Genomic DNA, 21,367 nt, shown 5'->3' on the forward strand with positions numbered 1-21,367 from the left:
TCTGACACAATTAAAGATAGAATTATGTGCATTTTGCATGAATAAATCCATTTTAGCATAGTTTGATGTATCATACTTCAGCCTAAAATTTTCCATTGAGGATGTTCAATGAAATACAAAGTTTTTATTTGATGGTTACATGCTAAATGCTATTCACATGTACCTTAGCTGCATAAAGACTGAAATTGATACTTAGAATTTGGATCCTTCAAGGCTAATATTGAGTTCTACTTATAGGAACATAAGATGAGAGGAAAAGGAGAGGCACATCATCCCAATAGAAATATAAGTAATTAGAATTCGGCCATGGAGCAAGAACCAAGAGAAGACTCATTCAAAATATTTATATAGTTATAACCTACAAATCATTTCCTAAAGAAGAAAACAACCATATGCAAGCCTGCCTTTCCTTGTCTGCACCTTAATTCGGATATAGGACATATTGGAGATTGCTTAAAAACATGAAGTCAATATATATTTCTAATTTCCAACTACTAACATGAAAAATATGATATCTACCTTAGCACTAATGAGACCCTTTTCAACACAAGAAAGCACATCTCAAGTGACTAGTGACTACTCATAGTAACTAACCGTGGAAACCTCCTCAGCAAGACGTTGAAGAATTGTAGGAAACGGAGGTATCTTCAAATCTAAAACCCCTTCCAAGATTTTGACAACTTCAGCCATCGATGGCCTATCAGCCTCAAACTCTTGAATGCACCAGCATGCAACTCTACATACTCTATTCAGCTCCAATGCATCAGCAGAACCATTCAAATCCTCATCTAGCAGGCTAAGAACTTCCCCTGTGATGACTTTGCTGGCAGCTTGAACGGGAAAATACCTGATGCTCCCTTCTTCAGCCAATTTTGAATTTCTTCTACCAGATACTATCTCAAATAGCATCATACCATAGCTATAGACATCAGCTTTAGGTGTTATTGGTAGCCCTTCGATCCATTCTGGTGCTAGATAGCCTATGGTTCCCCTCATTGTTGTTAGTACTCGGCTAAAATCATGGCCAAGGAGCTTTGCCATGCCAAAATCTGATAACCTTGGACAAAACTCAGAATCTAAGAGTATGTTCTCTGGCTTTACATCACAGTGGATAATGCATTCTCTACACTCTTCATGGAGATACGCTATTCCCCTCGCAGTTCCTAGTATGATCTGGTATCTTGTCTTCCAATCTAAAGTCGTGGATTGTTTTCGAAAGAGGTGGTTGTCTAGAGACCCTTTTGGCATGTAATCATAGACCAGCATCTTTTTGGTTCCTTCACAGCAGAAGCCACGAAGACGGACTAGATTAACATGCTGAATTCTTCCCAACGTTCCCAACTCATTTCGGAACTCCTTATCTCCTTGTCGAACCCCTTCAAGTCTTTTCACAGCTACAAAATCTGAATCAGGTAGAAGTCCTTTAAAGACCAAACCAAAACCCCCACTGCCAAGCTTTTCAGTGAAATTCTTCGTTATGCGCTGCAAGTCACTGTAACTATATGAAACCAAAGGACCCTTGGGGGATTTTGATTCTCCACGCCTTTTTCTAATGAATATCAAGATCAAAGCAATAGTAGCTGACAATACTATTGCTATTGCTGCACTTACAGCAATCCTTCTGATTGATTTCATTTCACCGGTTTTTTTTGGCAGGTCAGAAGCTGCAAGCCTCAGGTAAAGAGTACCAGCCCCATTGTCATCTTCAGAAAGACTTTGAAGATTTCGAATGTCTCCGCTCCAAAATGAACACCCACTCTCATAAGCATAAGCAGTACATGAGCAACTCTTCAAACAAGCCAATTCACATTCTTCAGCACCTTTTCCTCCCAGCTGCTGTTTTGAGTCTGCAGGTAAATGCACATTGGGTATTGGCAGAAACCCATCTTTTTCTCCGGAAGTCGAGTTCTCGTAACCGCACTTCAACTGGGTTTTCCTCTTGCACCCTGAACTCCAGCCATCAAGCTCCCAATCTCTAACAGAAGTTGGTGTGAAACCAGGTGGACAGGTGCAAGGGGGTTTCCTCGATTGATCACAAATACCGTAGGCTCCACAAACAGAATACACGTCACAAGGAGAGACTGGCTGCACCCAAAACAGCTCCCAACCTTTAGCTTCACCATACCACATCCACTGCTGAACTTGACCAGAAGAGTGCATCACGCTCCGTGACAAATATCGCTCATCAGTGAAATTTACAGTGAAATACCTGCGCTTATCATCATCGACAAACTTATAAGTGTAACGATGGTCCGCCCTCATTCCAGGGAATGAGCTGAAGGTTTCTCCATTCCAGATGCCACTAGTCCAATACCTCTTCGAATTGTTCCACAAGAAAACAAACTGGTTGAGGCCACTGGGGTCTATAGTATCCAAAAAAGGTCCTGGAGCTGGGTCCTCAGTGTTTTTCCATGGAGTAATAGCATTGTACTCGCCGGTGACTTTATTCATTCCAATCCATCCATGAGGTACCCTGGTGTCAGTTATGTGATCGAAGCTTTGCCAGAGTATAGCAGATGAGTTTGTTTGATCTCTGAGAACAAAATTCCCGGTATCAAGGAGTATTGCGACGTTAATGTTGGTGGATGATGATAAATATGAACTTGAGTTGGATGACCAAACTCGGATTTTGGAGTTGTAGAGGATCAGATTGCCAGTCTTGGTTACCTTCAGCTTGGAAGTTGTCGGGTCGGGTACTGGAGCTGCCCTATTTGCTGTCCAGATGGTTACTTCAGGCGATATTTTGTACCAGATGCCAATGTAGTAGTTGTTGGATTTGCCTGGGGTGAAGAAGCCAAGTTCAAAGATGCCTCCTTTGGAGACTATGGTTTGGTTTCCAGATATGGATTGGCCTTGGAAGATTGTATCAGTTGCAGAGGAGAGCATTATTATTGCATTCAGTGAGATTAGAAGAAAATGGAGAAATAGTAAGAAAGAGGGCGATTTGGTGAACATTTTAGCAGAAGAATGCAACAGTGATATCGTGAAGGAAGGTTTGCATGCAAGGAGATATATATATATAGAGTGCAAGTAGAAGTTTACTTGAAATCGAGGTCTCTGGTTGGTGTACATTGACAGTACGTCATGAGCTATGCCTTACAAATTTCACACTGGGTGAAAGAGTCAAAAAAAGGTTTAATCCAGGGGCCTGTTTGCAATTACAATGAAACTACAGAGAATAAGCTCAAAACGATCTATGTGAATTTATCCTTTGAAACACGTAGTATGCTTTATGCATTTTTGTGTTTCTTGCCTAAGTTGACTTGAAATCAGGGTCTCTGGTTGGTGTACATTGACAGTTGATCAGGGACCTCAGATTTTCCTCCTCCTCTGCTCTCAGGCTTGTGGATATCAAAATTGTTGGAAAATTCCTGATTGCAGGATGCGCATCTCGAAGTCTATCTCCATAAGGGAACTTTACGCTGGCATTGATAATGTTTGATTTAGTAATACAAGGAGCCAGAACTTCATTTTCTTTGCCGACCATTAGAGTTGTGCACCGGTTGAGAGCTTTGCCAGCTAAAAGTCGATATGACTGGTTGAAAAGATCTTTGCCATCAAGAGCGAGAGAGAGGGGGTTACAAGTCGTAGCAAGTCTTTGTATAGCATCATCAAAATGACATAAATTGACTCCTGCCGTAATGCCGGCGGCATTGGAGATTTTTTTTTTACCACGTACTAAATATGAGGTCTTAAAACTCAAGAATCTTTCCTTTCTTTGCTAAATTTCTCAGGAATCATACTTTGAGATCATCTTTTGAAGGTAAATTATAGTGATTGATTTGTGAAGGTTATTTGTCTTGCTTGTGTTTTTTTTAAAACAAAGAGAGAGAGGCTCGAGTCACATGTTTTTATTTTCATGCTCCAGTTTTTAGGAGGATGGATGAGAGAGGTAATAGTTTACCACGGTCTGATTAATTATATGTATAGAAAGAAACTATGGTTGCATCTTCAATTCTTAATTGAAAATGTTTAGAGTCAAACTTGGGTGCCTCTTAGAAGGTAATACTTGATCATTTTCACTTTTTTTCAACTGTGCGTGATTAGCTCAACTGGTTTTTGTTGGATATCTTGACCCCAAGATATGTTTGTTTTGATGATAACAAATATTATATGTTGTGTGTATTATGTGCTAACATTTGTTTTGCAGTATCAGAGCAAAATCAACAATAATATTCAAAGAGATACTCAAGACATAAGATGAGTTCAAGGCAACATGAAGCAAAGAAGAAGATACGCGTATATGTCAAAATGTAATTTTTATATTTTCTTTGCTTAGAATTTATGTACAAGCTTTGATTACTCACAACACATACACACACATAGTATTAGAACACACTAACACATGCTTAGTGTGTGGTTAATTATAGAAATCCCCTAAGTTAACCATTAGAATTCATAGATATAGAGTGAGTCTCAAAACATATCATATATCTCATATCTATGTGTTAGTAGTAGACTAATCTCCTTAGTAGTCTACTACTAAGCCTCAGTCAAATATCCAGAAACTACATATATTTTCTTAGCAGTCGACTACTAAGCTTAGTAGTTTACTAGTAAGACAGTTTCTTGACTTCACAGAAACTACACATGTACAGTGTAGTCGACTATTCCCCTTAGTAGTCGACTACTAAGCAATATTCTGACTTCACAAAGTTTGTTTAGACTCAGTGTAGTCGACTACTAAGCCTTGTAGTCGACTACATATACAGTTTTTTAGTTTTTCAGAATTTAAATAAGTGACTGTTTTATAGCCGTTTTTGGACGTTAATTGTGTTTTAAATTTGTGTCATTTCAAAGGCTATAAATAGGTTAAAACATCAGAAAACAACAACGAAATTAAGCACTTTAAATTTGTGTCATTTCAAAGGCTATAAATAGGTTAAAACATCAGAAAACAACAACGAAATTAAGCACATATAAAATTCAATTTTTGTGAGGCTATAAATAGGTTAAAACATCAGAAAACAACAACGAAATTAAGCACATATAAAATTCAATTTTTGTGCAAAGTTCACTCTCTTGTTTTTAGAATTTCAGTCTAAATTTCCAGAAAAGAGAGTTTCTGAAACAACATATGTTCTTCATCATTCATATAAGTGGATTAGGCAAATTTCAGAGAGTTTAAAAGGTTCATAAGCCACTACTGCACTTCACAATCATATCAAGGCTTATAGGAGTTTTGTACTTTGATTCAAAGAAGGTTTCTCTCGGGTTTGAGAGAGTTGATTACTTGGTTTAAGAGGTTGGTTGCAATTGGCATGGTCTTATCAATTGGAGTTGCAATTTGCATGGTCTTGCAAATTGGTCAGGTTTGGTTTTGATTTTGTACTCGATTTAAAATCATAGTGAAAATCTCAAGCAGGATTTGTTTGGGGACTGGATGTACATTGGAGAGGTGGAACCAGTATATATCCTAGTGTTTAGTGTTGATTAGTATAGAGAAGGAATAAAAGATTATGTTATTTTCTTAATCCAATGAAAGAATACAATGGTCCTTATATAGAGAGAGAAGGAGCTATACAAGTAAGTAATACTAATATACCATGATTCCAGGAATCATAACTATACCATATATATCTATACTATATATATATCTATACCATATATTCTAATACCATATATTCTAATACTTCCCCTCAAGTTGGCACAAATATATCAAACATGCCCAACTTGCTAATTAACTTGGCAAATATCTTCCTCGTTACTGCCTTGGTGAGTATGTCAGTCAGCTGATCTTCCGAGCGTACATGAGGGACATAAATGACTTTCTCTTCTAACTTTTCTTTGATGAAGAGCCTGTCTACTTCTACATGCTTTGTCCTATCATGCTGAACTGGATTATGTGCGATATCGCATGCTGATTTGTTATCACAGTATAGTATCATAGGTTCTTTTGGAGGGAAAACTAGATCTGTCTGTAGTAATTTCAATCACAATAACTCTTGGATATCGATTGCCATTCCTCGATATTCTGCTTCTGCGCTTGATCGGGATACCATATTTTGCTTCTTACTCCTCCAAGTGACCAAGTTTCCCACACAAATGTGAAGTACCTTGATGTAGACCTTCGGTCACATATATTTCCCGCCCAATCAGCATCAGTATATCCTTCAACCTTTAGGAAGTCTTCATTCCTTTGAAACAAGATTCCTTTTCCAGGGGCTGCCTTAAGATAGCTGATGATCTTCATAACTGCCTGTATATGCTTCTCCCCTGGATTATGCATGAACTGACTGACGGTACTCAATGCATATGATATATCAGGCCTTGTATGTGCCAGATACATCAATTTTCCCACCAATCTCTGATAGCGCCCTTTATCAACGGGCACTTGTTTTGTTTTAACTTCTAACTTCACTCCTTCTTCCATTGGAGTTTCTGATGGTTGACAAGCAGACATCCCAGTTTCATTTAGCAAATCTAGGGTATATTTCCTCTGAGATAGGAAGATGCCTTTCGATCACCTAGACACCTCGATACCCAGAAAATACTTCAAGTCCCCAAGGTCTTTCATTTCGAACTCCTGAGATAGGTGCTTCTTCAATACATGCTGTTCATGAGGGTCGTTTCCTGTGAGGACCATGTCATCGACATAGACGATAAGTGCCGTAATCTTCCCATAACTCTTTTTCAAAAACAAAGTATGATCTGAATTACTTTGACTGTACCCGAACTTTCGCATCGATCTCGTGAATCTCCCAAACCAGGCTCTGGGGGATTGCTTTAGTCCATACAAGGATTTTTTTAACTTGCAGACTTTATTTATATGCTCAATCGGGATCTTATATCCAAGTGGGAACTCCATATACACCTCCTCCTCTAACTCTCCATGTAGGAAAGCGTTTTTTACATCGAATTGTTGTAGAGGCCAGTCCAAATTAGCAGCTAATGAGAGTAACATCTGCACGATATTAATCTTTGCCACGGGTGCGAATGTCTCCAGATAATCAATCCTGTGTGTCTGTGTGTAGCCTTTTGCAACTAATCTCGCTTTGAATCTTTCAATTGTTCCATCTGCTTTGAATTTCACAGTGTATACTCATTTGCATCCCACCCTCTTCTTTCCTGCTGTTAACTCGGTTAATCCTCATGTGTCATTTTTTAATAATTAATTCATCTCCTCGTCCATTGCTGATTTCCATTTTGGATTACATACAGCTTCCTGCACACTGTTAGGAATATTCATCTCCTCGTCCATTGCTGATTTCCATTTTGGATTACATACAGCTTCCTGCACACTGTTAGGAATAGATACAGAGGATAATTGATTCACAAAGGATTTGTTAGATGCAGTTAACTGATAATAAGACACATAATTACTCATAGGATATTTGGCTTTACTTGTAAGTTCTGGATCATATGTGGATTTGGGTACACCTCTATTTGCTCGGTTGGGAAGTTGTTTTCTGGGAATAGAAGATGATACCCGGGAGGACTCAGTTTCAGGGATATCTGAAGTGGACGATTGGTTATTCAATTTAGGCGGGGGCTGCACAACTTCATTCGGCAAGGTTGTTGCTGTTGCATGCACAACTTCATTCGGCAGGGTTGTTGCTGTTACATTATCAGGAACTGGTGTTACTTTGATTGTCTCGATTGCTGGTGTTGGGCTTGAAGTCAACATCGGGAGCACTTCTATTGAGCATATCTCTTCCTCACTAGTATTTCCAAATAACTGAACTTCCTTATAATGGTCCCCCTGAAGTTCAGCCCATTCAAAGTACATAGTATCTTCATGAAATGTCACATCCATAGTGACAAACATTTTTTGTGTGGGGGGATGATAACACCGGTAACCTTTTTGGGATGAGGCATACCCGACAAAAATACACTTGAGGGCGCGAGGTTCGAGCTTGTTCCGTTGCTCCTTTGGTAAGTGAACAAATGTAACACATCCGAACACTCGGAGAGGAAGATTTGGTATAGTAGGAGCTGCGACAAGTTTAGCTAAGACGTCGAAGGGTGTCTGAAAGTCAAGAGTGGCGGAGGGGATCTGATTCACCAAATAAACTGCCAAGGAGAGGGTTTCACACAAATAAGATGTAGGTGTCTTTGCCCTGATTAGTGATGCCCGAACGACTTCTAACAAATGACGATTTTTTCGTTCGGTAACCCCATTTTGTTGAGGGGTATATGTGCAGGTAGTCTAATGAACAATGCCGTGAAGTTTGAAATATGTCTGTAACTCGGTACCCATATATTCACCTCCATTATCACTACGAAGGACTCGAATGGTAGCGTTATACCGTGTACTGATTTGTTTATGAAATTTCTGAAACAAACTACTAACTTCACCCTTGGACTTCATAGGACACACCTATGTCATTCGAGTGCAATCATCGATAAATGTAACAAACCACCGTATGCTACTTAAAGATAAAACAGGAGAGGGACCCCATACATCAGAATGAATAATCATAAATGGAACTGAACTTTTATCCATTGAAGGTTTAAAGGAAGTTCGATGACTTTTAGACAATTCACAAATCTCACAATGAAAAACGGAACAATCAACTTTATTACATAAACTGGGAAAAAGGTTCTTTAAGTAACCAAACGATACGTGACCTTATCGTCGATGTCATAGCCAAAGATCATCTGTAATCTTCTTTCTAGGGGTACTAGTGTTCAGAGCTGTGTTTTTCAACTCCGATTCAAGGTAGTACAACTGTCCACGCCTAACGCCATAACCAATCGTCCTCTTCGTCTGTATTCAAGGTAGTACAATGAGAAGGCCAGAAGATAACCACACAATGTAAAGCCTTAGTTATTTGAGAAATAGATAGTAGGTTATACTCTAAAGATGGTACTACTAGGACAGAGTTAAGATTCATGGTGTTTGATAGATTAACGGGACCTTTTCTCGTAACGGGAATCGGAGCACCGTTAGCTGTAGAAACAAAAATCTGAGATGATGGTGTAATAGTAGTAATCATTTTCGAATTAGATGTCATATGATTAGTGGCACCAGAATCAATCACCCGTGTATTATTCAAAACAAAGACAGAATGTAAAGCTTTACCAGGTGTATTTGTGGTGGTGAGTAATCATGAGGCCTGTTTGTTTCCTCCATCTGTGGTTTGATTTATCTAGCGGTTGCGAGTATCCTTCCACCAATCAGGATAACTGATGATTCATAGCATCCCTTTTTCGAGTGTCCTGTCCTCCCACAGATAGAACATGGAGGATATTTGGAAGATGAACCCCGAGGATTTGATTGAGATGCATTTGTCTGGTTCCCAGATCCGGTTGTTCTCTCAGAGTTTCGTCAATTGGGAGTACGGGCTATCATAGCTGTAGTATCTTTCTCAGTTGTCATTGCCTATCGTCGGAGAGCTTCTTGTCGAACCAGGGCATAAACCTCTTCTAATTCAGGAACGAGATATTTTTGCAGAATCTCACCCCGGATTTGTTCAAGATCATTATCCAACCCGGCAAGAAAAATGTGTACCCTCAAGCATTGAATCTCACCCCGGATTTGTTCAAGATCATTATCCAACCCGGCAAGAAAAATGTGTACCCTCAAGCATTGAATAGATTTCCTATAAGATTCAACATCATTAGGGCTCTCCATAATTACCTTATCACGGTGATCTAACTCGCTGAATATCTCTGTCAGCTCCCCATAAAATTCAGATAGTGGTCGCCCACCCTGTTTGGCAGTGAAGGCTCGTTGGTTCAAAGATAAAACCTGTAATTCATTAGCGCCATCATAAAACACAGTAGCCAAGAATTTCCAGATTTCTCTCGCTGTAGGAATACGAATGTAGCATTTCATGATTTCTGGTTTCATAGACATCAAGAGCCAGCGTTTCACTCGCTGGTTATCAGAGGACCACTTATCAAATTCCGGTGTTCCTTCTTTCGGTATGGGAGTAGAGCCCTTAATAAAGGAGAATTTTTGTTTCTCGGCGATGTGTATCTCCATAAGTTGAGACCATATATCATAATTGGTTTCATCTAGGAGAAGGCCAATGTTGAATGAGGAGCCTTCAGTCTGAATAATAAGACCACAAGAGGATCTACACCAAATGAATTTGTCAGTATTGACTGCTTTTGTTAAAAAATCTGCTAGGTTGTCCTTGGTGTGTGTTTGTTGGAAATTTGCAGTAAAAAGACAATGAAAGAAAAATTGACTTGTATTCCTCTCAAAATCAATTACAATTTGGATTCCGATTACAAAAGAGAGGAGAACGAATTTGATTCTCCCCTTTGTTTAATTCTGGGTTCTTCACGGTGGCGATGAGATGCCTCCCTCGAATGCTCGCGTCGAGTTTGCTTCTCGTTGACGATCCGAATGTCTTGATTCACTGGAACGTGGTCTTCTCCTCACGATTTGACGCTGTGGAGAACTTGCAAAGCAAGTTTGAAAATAACTCTTAACGAGTTGATAACTCTGAACGAGTTTTAGAAGAACTTGCAGAGCAAGTTTTGAACTCTGATCGAGTTGATAACTCTGAACGAGTTTGAACTCTTGAAAAAGAGTTGATTTGAACCACAATCGGTTAATCAGCCAAGGGAATGCTCCTGTTGTCGATCTCCAAAATCCCAGCCGAAGGATGAAGGCTCTTCTTCTTTGCTACCAAGCTTGTTCTTGACCGAATCTCTCTCTGTTGATGAGAAAAAATTCGATCTGAAGCTAACCGAAGATCTCTTCTTTTCTGCCCAAAAAAAAGAAGGATCCCAGAGCCCGAACTCAGTTGAGTTTCTGGTATTTATAGGGGGTTACGGGTGGTAACTACAGCTTGTTCTTGACCGAATCTCTCTCTGTTGATGAGAAAAAATTCGATCTGAAGCTAACCGAAGATCTCTTCTTTTCTGCCCAAAAAAAAGAAGGATCCCAGAGCCCGAACTCAGTTGAGTTTCTGGTATTTATAGGGGGTTACGGGTGGTAACTGCCCCCTTAATTTGCTCCTCAATGGGCTGAGTGGGGTGTAACCGCCCCCCTCTTAAACAGCTCCCCAAATAGTGGGGAAAACGGTTTTGAAACCGTTGTGCTGTTTCGGAGATGAACTCTGCGTTTTAGGCTGAAAACGCACAGTTGGGCCTGTTTAAAGGCTGAAAACGCACAGTTCGTGCTGTTTCGGAGATGAACTCTGCGTTTTAGGCTGAAAACGCAGAGTTGGGCCTGTTTAAAGGCTGAAAACGCACAGTTCGTGCTGTTTTGGAGATTAACTCTGCGTTTTAGGCTGAAAACGCAGAGTTTGGCCTGTTTAAAGGCTGAAAACGCACAGTTCGTGCTGTTTTTTGGATTAACTCTGCGTTTTAGGCTGAAAACGCAGAGTTTGGCCTGTTTAAAGGCTGAAAACGCACAGTTCGTGCTGTTTTGGAGATTAACTCTGCGTTTTAGGCTGAAAACGTAGAGTTTGGCCTGTTTAAAGGCTGAAAACGCACAGTTCGTGCTGTTTCGGAGATGAACTCTGCGTTTTAGGCTGAAAACGCAGAGTTGGGCCTGTTTAAAGGCTGAAAACGCACAGTTCGTGCTGTTTCGGAGATGAACTCTGCGTTTTAGGCTGAAAACGCAGAGTTTGGCCTGTTTAAAGGCTGAAAACGCACAGTTCGTGCTGTTTCGGAGATGAACTCTGCGTTTTAGGCTGAAAACGCAGAGTTTGGCCTGTTTAAAGGCTGAAAACGCACAGTTCGTGCTGTTTCGGAGATGAACTCTGCGTTTTAGGCTGAAAACGCAGAGTTGGGCCTGTTTAAAGGCTGAAAACGCACAGTTCGTGCTGTTTCGGAGATGAACTCTGCGTTTTAGGCTGAAAACGCAGAGTGGGGCCTGTTTAAAGGCTGAAAACGCACAGTTGGTGCTGTTTTAGAGATGAACTCTGCGTTTTAGGCTCTATTTTTCCACCTTCGGTTAAAGGGGACCGTTTCATTCTGGCAATCACCGATTATTTCTCGAAATGGGCAGAAGCAGTTCCACTTAGAGAAGTAAAGACGACCAATGTCATCAAATTTATCAAACACCATATCATATATCGGTACGGTGTGCCAAGGCGAATAGTGCACGACAACGGTCCTCAGTTCGTGAGCAACGCATTCATCAAGTTCTGCGGTAAATTCGGGATTAAAGACGTTTCGTCGACTGCTTATAATCCTACAGCTAACGGATTGGCCGAAGCTTTTAACAAGACTATCATCAAAATCCTGGCAAAATTGGTGAAAACCAATAAGCGAGATTGGGATGACAAACTCGGCGAAGCTCTCTGGGCTTATCGTACGACCGTCCGCACGCCTACCGGAGCCACCCCGTATGCTTTAACGTATGGGTGTGAAGCCGTTCTTCCATTGGAAGTGCAGATTCCTTCTCTCCGTATCGCTCTCGTAACGGGAATGACGACGGAAGAACATCATCAGAAACGTCTCGAGGAATTAGAGATGTTAGATGAGAAACGCTTGGAAGCTCAACAACAAATCGAGTTTTATCAAGCTAGAATTTCTCGGGCTTTCGATAAAAAGGTCCGACGACGAAGCTTTAAAGAAGGAGATCTAGTTCTCGCCGTTCGAAGACCTATGATTCTCACTTCTAAGAAGAAAGGCAAATTTGAACCTAAATGGGAAGGACCGTTTGTGATAGAAACAGTCTATTCGAACGGTGCATATCGCCTGGTTACCCAAGATGGCAACAAATTGATGATGCCAATAAATGGGAAGTTCCTGAAAAAATATTATCCGTAATATATTCAGGATAACCTGTGTAAAGCGGGAAGTTCCTAGAGAATCCTATATAGGATATTTCAGGATAACCCGAGATCAGTTCACTATTTTAAATGAGAAGCTGGTCATTTGAATAATTCACTGTTCTTTTACAACTTTTGTTGAGATGAGATTTAATGATAGTTAATCTTTCCTCAGCAAAACCTTGTAATATAATCATGGAAGATGAGATTTGATGATTTGTAATCTCACGCTATGAAACCCCCATCGGTCGGATTGATCAACGATCATCAGTATGTATCAGTCGACAGATTATTTCGTGTCAAATTCTTATGTTTAAAATCAAAATTTCCCACCGATTAGTTTGTGCAAATCAACAAACTCATTGTTATTTGCACCCTACTCCTATTCCTCACTTGGTCAAACCTTTAAACAGTTAGGACCAAAGCCAAAATCCCCTCTCGATTCGTTCCATGAACGAGAGGTCCACAAATTGAGCGATCAAACCTTCCTACAGTTAGGATCGTCTCAAAATTCCCACTTGGTCAAACCTTACTACAGTTAGGACCACAACCAAAATCTCCTTTCGATTCATTTTTGCGAACGAAAGGTTTACTTTTGAATTGAGTAATCAAACCTTATGACAGTTAGGGTTATTCAAACCAACCTATTTTCTCTAAGTGGAGATTCCACTGTGAGTTTCCTTTTCATCAGGAGATAGAATATAAAATTCTCCCTCTCCGATTCTGGGTTTATCTCTACCAACAAACAAGAGACCAGGAGATAGAATATAAAATTCTTCCTCTCCGATTCTGGGTTCATCTCTACCAACAAACAAGAGACCAGGAGATAGAATATAAAATTCTTCCTCTCCGAGTATGGGTTTATCTCTACCAACAAACAAGAGATTGAGAAATGGAATATACAATTCTTTTTCTCTCCGATTTTGGGTTCGTTGTCCTATATAGGAAATGCAACCTATTCACACTTTGAAATCCATGTTGTTCACACATGGGGGATGTTATCTCTATCCCTTATTAGAGATAAGCCTACATCTAACACATGTAGCCTACATATTCAACAGTGTAGTTCAAAGTCTAAAAGAGTTTAATTCTTTTAGCGCAACGTTATATGTGAAACGGACTTAGATAATTCACATACTAGCCCGATTCAAACGGTAATCGGTAAAGGTATATCAAATCCGTTGATGGCTGAGGATTTGCCAAAAATCCTATAAGTATTATGGTTATTTATTCTAAATAAGAATGAGTAATCATAATAAAAAACCTCAATGAGCAAAAAGATTCAATATAATGAGCAAAAAGGTTCACTATATTGACCAAGAATTTTCAAACAAAGCTACAAACAAAAATATAATGTTCTCCGATTACAAGAGTTTATATTGACTAATTTGATTTTCAAGTTTTGACAGCTCTAACGCATAAGTCTGTTCAAGCTCAGCCGTCAATTTAATTTTGAAAGCTTCTTCATCAACACTTTGAAGCGCGGCGACCTCTTGTTCCTTCTCAGCAATTATTTTATCTTGAAAGTTCAGTTGCTGTAACAGGTCTTCCTCAACATGAATTTCCTGCGTCAACTCAGACTCCAAGACATCAAGAGCATCCTTGGCCATTGCAAGTTCCTCCTCTAAGCGAGCTATTTCCGCTCGACTCGATTTTATATCTCGGCGTAGGTTGACCTTGGCTTGTGTCCTTTTGCCAATATTCACCCTAAGCTGGTGACTATGGGCTCTTAATTGTTGGAGTTCAGAGTTGGCAGATTCTTGAGAATTACGCCACGCTTGCAGCCTGGATTCCATATGAGAAGCGATGTAAAAAGGTACGCCTTTGGTGCGAAGAGTTTGCAGAAGTTCAATATGTTGCCTCAAATCAACCAAATAAGCGGTGACTGAATCGGCTAAGTCGTTATACCCTTCCTCTCTGAACCCTGATATAAAACGCTCAAAAGATTTTTTATAATTCTCAAAATACGATCTTTTGAAGAGAATGCGATCGACCATAGAGTTCAAAAAGGAGATGAAGCCTTGGAGATTAGAGCAGATAACAGACTTGTCCGGATCGTCATCAACCAATAACGCTTGGATTTGAGTTGATAATGATGAAGGAACTGCGAGAAAGTCAAATAAGTCAGTACAGTATATATATATGCATACAAGACAACAAACTAAAGCATACCAAATTCGACGGAAGAACCTTCAGCATGACTTGGTTCGCTCAAGGATGATAATCTGGATTCCTGAACAGTCAAGATTGGTTCAGGAATGGTAGCTGTTGATGCACCCGCTACATCAGGGACTTTTTCAACTAAAGTCTCAGAGGACGGCGGGTCCAAACTAAGAGACTCTTTAAGAGGAGATTCTACAAACAGGAGGATTACAATGAGCATAATGATAATCCGAGCTTGAAACAAACGATAAATGAAACTCACCAATTCTAGTCACAACATCGGCCGATGTACCAACTTCTTCAGTTGGTCTCGCTTTTGTTGCAACTGGACTAATCTGGGGAGTGACAGTGACTTCTATCATCATGGGGTCCATAGGAGTAGAAGGTTGAGGTTCAAGAACTGATGATTGCAAATCAACTTCGGTTCTTGTCCACGGCACAAGTTCACTACTCTCCAGTCGATCAGACGTACCAATGATTATAGTAGTATCAGTTCCAGCAACTGGTCCTATAATTCAAATACTTATATGGTTAATCAAGTTAAAATATATATGTATGCATATATGGAGTTTACAGAATAAAGGTCTTACTTTCAGAAGGACCTGCTTCTGTTGGACCGACTCCAACGTTGGATTCCGTGGCTGCACCAGGAGTTTTCCCCGATAGTAAGTCGGAGATATACTCATGGTCGCCTTCAGAGAGATTGAAATCGAGGTGATGTTCATTGAATTCCTCGACCTCTGTTGTATGCGTGGTCTCTCCTCCAACAGATTCGTGCATTGTGACATCTACAAAATGTGTTGAGTCGTAAATGACACATAAATTTAGACGAATTTGCTCAAAAAGACAATTAATTTTACCTTCGTTGGTCGGGGCTGATTCGAGAGCTCCACTACTGGTACCTGCTTCTTTTAATTTGACTAAAAGGAGAGAAAGCGCACAGGTCATTAGAGGAGGCACACGGTCCGACTCATTCATTTCTCGGATTTCTCTTCCGAGAGGAGAAAGATCAGTACCTGTGTCCGCAGCTGATGGATCAACGTCAGGAGTGGGTGGAACGTCAGCTGGTCCTTCTTTCAGAACATCTTGCATTTGCTGGACGAAGCTGGTCTCCTCAGTCTCCATACCTCCAGGAGAAGCAGCTCCAACTCGATATTCTCCCTCTTCTTGACTCTCTACAGAAATTGGAAATGAAATGAGTTCGAGCATTAAAAAAAAATGTAAGAGAGATAAAAATAAATAATTACCTAGTTCATCAGAAGAAACATTACGACCAGAGATATCTTCTACGGCAGAAAGATGAACGCGCGGTTTAGAAGCAGCTTTCTTTTGTTTCTTCGGTGGATGTGCTTCAGGACCTTCGTGACGACGTTTGGTGCGTAATTCAGTTCGAGGAGGAATTTGGGTTTGAGCTTGAGTGGAAGGTCGTGATCTTTGTCGACGAGCAAGAGGCACTTCATCCTCTTCATCCTCTTCGTCCCCACTGAGAATGTCTACCGTCATCCGATTAGGATAGGTCATGACGACCCTCTCTCCCCGTTTTCTCGAAGTAGCTTGTGATTGAGTAGGAGCAACAGATGGGCACACAAGTCCTCTTTCAAAGAAAGAATCAGAAAGACCCGCTCTTTCATCAGAACTTGAGCTAGTCTCACCCGCCTCCTCGGAAGTCTCCGTCTCCTCAGAGTCAAATTCTTCTTCACTACCGACTGAGCGAGCCGGTTCCTTTCCTTTCCTTGATGATTCAGCAGCCTCTTTTCCTCGAGGCGACATCACAGCTTCGCGAGGCAGTTCTGCTGCTTGCCGTGGAGCTATTTCTTCCTCTGAGTCTGATATCCTCCTACGTCGAGTGACAATATTGGTGGCTATCAGCCATTTACAAAAGAGGAAAGTCATCCGTAGAGGCGGCGTCTCTAAGGGGAGATCAAATTCAACATTGGTGCAGCCGGCAATGCTCCAAAACCAAGCTCTCGCCCCGTCGATAAGTCCACCTCGAAAGCTGAGGTGACGATTCGGGTTGCCGATGTATATCTGATCATACCCGAACTGACGGGCGAATCGACATGGAAGATAGGGTTCGATGTGGCAAACATCCCTTATCCTGAACAACAGATATCCAGGTCGAATATTCATCAACCATCTGAAGCACCCGACATCCAAGATGGTACGATTCTGCCTTGGGTCTTCAGCATCCACTAAGGTAGTGTTGTAAGTACCGGAGAACTGAGGGAAGCAAGGAAAAAATTCCCAACATTTGTGAATTTTAAACTGCCTCGTTATGTCCGGCTCTCGATGTTTGCTCCATTTGCAATTCTCGAGATTTTGCAACAGAGGGACACTGAGATCTACCGTATCAGGAGCCTCCATTAAATCTGGTCGATGAAGTACCAACCAGGCCATTAAGTAAGTATAGGGCAGCTCCAGCTTCGGAACGGACAGGCTGGCGGAAGGTTTCTTTTTCTCCTGGGTAAATGCGGAGATTAGTTGCCGCAATCCACTATGAATATCGGCCACCATAGCGGGAAGCAAAGATAATTTGCGACCTGTAGCCAGCTGGACGGCCGGATACAACACTTCCATTGGCATCGCATCTGCGGATTGATGGGGAACTACACATCTCTTTAACCATAAGGCTAGAAAACCTGCCAGCAGAGCAGTAGGGCTAATCGGAACACCAGCTTGCCACAGATAAGAGCGGAACTTAGTGCCGTGCAAAAATCCATCTTCTGAGCGCGAAGTATAAGAATGCGCGTTGGTTTTCTCTAACAAACGGTTAATTTCATCCGTACTCAAGGGAGACAATCCGCACACATCTGCCGAACGGACATCCAGGTTCTTGAAGAGATAATCAGCGAATTGTTTTAAACTGACTTGAGGAGACTTCTTTCTGGCTTTGGGCTCCATCTCGGCCATGGCTATATGATAATGACAGGTCAATTCCCATAGAGTGTCATAGGTCGCAGTCGAGCTATCTTTCATCTTAATCAGCTGATTGGTGGTCGGAAAGAACTCTTGATATGGGACATCGCCCATAGGCAAAGCAGACACTTGCATCATTTCATGCAGTGGTAGTCCAAGTTCCCCGTTCTTGGTAAAGAATGTATTGGTGTCCGGGTTGTAGATCTCGAACAAACAAAGGAAATGACTTACACTGCTCTGCAAGCCATGCATGGTGGCACGAATCGGGACATCCAACCCTAATCCTGCTAATTCTCGCCCAAAACGTTTCAACACATATTGGGTCATCCTGGTCCACCACCACTTGTTCCCAGAATAATGGACCCATCCATAACACCTGAAAGTCTCTCTGGGCAATCTTTTTCCTGCTGCCGCTAACCGGTTCTTCACAGTGTTGGCTTGCACTATCTTTTCGTTCTGAGGAATATTGTCTTGTCCTAAGACACCCGGATGAAGTCCTCTCACATGAGCTCTTTCACTGGAACCTGGAGTTGCTTCCTTTCCAATGAAACCACAATGAATGTGCTCGTGGTTTTCGGTTAATTTCCAGAACATCTCTCGTCCAACTGATAGGTTCCTGAACATTAACAGTGAATGATCCCGAGGGATAAAAGGCAGATATAAGAATGATGATCCACTCTGGTGCAACCATTGCGCAGGCTGGCAGAAAGCAATCTTCGGATCTTTTACCGAGTCACCAAATAAGAAATCTGGCTTCCTTATGCATTGATTCGAGTCTTGCTCCGAGATCAAGGGCGCATCTGTGATTAATCGTCGTAGAACACGACAACTACCTCGCTGGATTAATTCACTATCACTTCCGTTATAATCAGATTTAAACTGGGGAGAGAATTCAATTAACGGGATCCCCTCGTAATAAGAGTGGGTCACGCTACTCCGGCCAGTAATCACATCAGCAGTAAATATGGTGGAAGGAAATCGGACTGATAAAAGAGGCATACACATAAATTGTGTAAGTGTCATCCTAAAATTTAGAGAAAAAACGGTATATCTCATTCTATAAGATATAGTCGTTATCTCATAACAGGTGTGACGATTTTCTATCCACCATATGTATAAAGGAGGTATGCGGGCATTATAACGGCATACCAAAACCTTTCAATACATATGGGATGATGTAAAATCGCCCCTGTGTATTATGAAGTGTGTTTTGTCAAAGCAAAACAAACACTTTTAAGCGTCGATCCCCTCAAAGGAGGATACCGGCTCTTCTCGAAGGTACCTCAAAGGATACAAACGAGGATCTGCAAGCAAATACAGGTACATGTATATGGAATTGGTGAAATACAATATTTAAATTCGTGAAAAGGCGAAAGAGATATACCTCCACGGGAGATCGCAGCAGGGGCAGCCTCCTCAGGGCTCTGAACAGGTGGATGGCTTCGGGTTCCTCGAGCTCTACGTGGCGACATGATGAGGATGTGATCTACATTGAAATCCAAGAGGAAGGTTAAGATTTTGAACATGAAATCGACAAAAAAATAGGACAAATACAACTGAAATGCTGCATGCACAGTCACAAGCAAAAGTCAAGATTTTGAAGAAAAGAGGGGAAACAGACCTTTCAAATCCAAATGAAATCTCTTCAAATCGAAGCACCACCCAAGTCGGCAACAAAGAGGAGAAGAAATAGAAGAAAACTGGTCAAAAAATCGCTGAAGAAATCGCCTGAAAATCGCCAAAATCCGACGTAAAAAAAAACCCTAAAAAACCCTAAGTTCGAGTTTTATACTCGCTGGCTCGCTCAGCGAGACAGAAAACTCTGTCTCGCTCAGCGAGACAGAAAACACTGTCTCGCTCAGCGAGACAGAAAACACTGTCTCGCTCAGCGAGACAGCAAACACTGTCTCGCCGAGCGAGACAGAAAACACTGTCTCGCCGAGCGAGACAGAAAACACTGTCTCGCCGAGCGAGACAGAAAACACTGTCTCGCCGAGCGAGACAGAAAACACTGTCTCGCCGAGCGAGACAGAAAACACTGTCTCGCCGAGCGAGACAGAAAACACTGTCTCGCCGAGCGAGACAGAAAACACTGTCTCGCCGAGCGAGACAGAAAACACTGTCTCGCCCAGCGAGACAGAAAACTCTGTCTCGCCGAGCGAGACAGTAAACTTTTCTGTTTTGCACTATGGAACAGTGGAATACTCCAATGGGTACACGAGTCTAAACTGTATTCCCACCCTCAACAGGAAGTTTCTGGAGAATATTAATCTGAATATTCTTAAGGATAACCTGAGGAATTCTCAATGGATATACCAATTCAATGGTAAACGCTGAATTCACAAGAGCAAGTATCAACTTCAATTCAAGATCTCGACAACGGTCAAGCGATAAACGCGACGCCGGGAGAACGTTAGCTATTCTACGAAGAACTGGATAGACTAACAGCAGAAGAGGTTAAACATTGAAGCCATTTACAAGTCCTTTCATACGATCTATTCAGCCAAGCATTGAAGGGATCGTAAGTAAAATCTATCTTATCCAAAGTATCCCATGCTCCTCTATAAAAGAATGAGTCTGGAATACTTTGGAGGGGGTATCTGTAGGCGTCAAAAAATGCTAATAGATATCCCAAGCATAGAGAAGATCACTCAAAAATTCACAAGAAAGGATTTCATACTGTTTTGGAAAAATCAAAACAAGTATGAACTGTCTCGCCAGCGAGACAGTCTTTGCTGTCTCGCCAGCGAGACAGTGTTGAAATAGTCAAAACTACATTTGTAACTGCCCTACACGTGTCCATTAACTGCCAAGGGACGTGGGAAACATCATGGGCGAAAATCACGTGGATAACTGCCAAAATAACGGAGTTTGAAACGTGAGAGAACAGTTACAGCGAGAAACTGCCATTTTCCGAGACAGCATTTACTGTCTCGCTGAGCGAGACAGCAAATTTACTGTCTCGCGGGTCGAGACAGCAAACGCTGTCTCGCCCAGCGAGACAGTAAACACTGTCTCGCCGTACTGACTTCTTCGATTGTTAAGTTTTTGCAGTTACTGACCCTTGAGGCTATAAATACCCCCCTAGGGTCACTTCTGACGAGGATCGAGCATTTGTTAGAGCATTCCAGAGCAGAGAGAGCAGAGATTTGAGTTCTTTTCTTGCAACGCCTTGAAATTAAGCTTCGACTTGATTTTAAGAAGAACGACTATCTTACTTCGATAAGATATCGTTTCAATTTCTACTTCGATAACGAAGTTAGAATCATAAGCCCCCTCTTCACGATCTGTGAATCGGCGGTCCACGAACCAAAGCGTTCCCGGCACAGGCAAAGTCCCACGAAAACGAGAATTGATAGACGATTTTCGTGTTTGTTTCTCAAGAGTTGTAATTTTTGATTTGTTGTGTAGAAAAAGTCTTATAAAAAGATTATTCTTTCGAATTTGTTGTAATCGAACAAAGTTATAATGAATTCCACAGCAGCGACTTTTGAACCAAACAAGCACGAGTTCGGAAAAATCTTTCGGTAGACAAAAATACCCCTATAAAATTTAAATTATCCTATTACTAATCTAATTCTATTTTTTAAATTTTATTTAATAAT

General features: G+C 41.2%; 2 protein-coding genes across 4 annotated transcripts; both read right to left on the reverse strand.

Annotated features, from left to right (window-relative positions):
• Positions 75-2,886, reverse strand: LOC109842312 (G-type lectin S-receptor-like serine/threonine-protein kinase At2g19130). The gene has a single exon (XM_020411207.1). The coding sequence runs from the start codon at positions 2,884-2,886 to the stop codon at positions 577-579; it is 2,310 nt and encodes a 769-aa protein (XP_020266796.1). The 3' UTR covers positions 75-576.
• On the reverse strand, positions 13,926-18,510 carry LOC109840536. 3 transcript variants are annotated; one of them, XM_020409215.1, is made up of 6 exons: positions 15,863-18,510; positions 15,707-15,766; positions 15,437-15,634; positions 15,109-15,354; positions 14,856-15,038; positions 13,926-14,787 (listed from the first exon to the last, which is right to left on the reverse strand). In XM_020409215.1, the coding sequence occupies exons 1-6, from the start codon at positions 18,384-18,386 to the stop codon at positions 14,048-14,050; spliced, it is 3,951 nt and encodes a 1,316-aa protein (XP_020264804.1). In that variant the 5' UTR covers positions 18,387-18,510; the 3' UTR covers positions 13,926-14,047. The 3 variants fall into 3 exon arrangements, with proteins under 3 accessions (XP_020264804.1, XP_020264803.1, XP_020264802.1); XM_020409214.1 differs by having other exon boundaries at positions 15,437-15,766; XM_020409213.1 differs by having other exon boundaries at positions 15,707-18,510.

This window comes from Asparagus officinalis, chromosome 5 (assembly GCF_001876935.1).
Source record: "Asparagus officinalis chromosome 5, Aspof.V1, whole genome shotgun sequence".
NCBI classification, from domain to species: Eukaryota; Viridiplantae; Streptophyta; class Magnoliopsida; order Asparagales; family Asparagaceae; genus Asparagus; species Asparagus officinalis.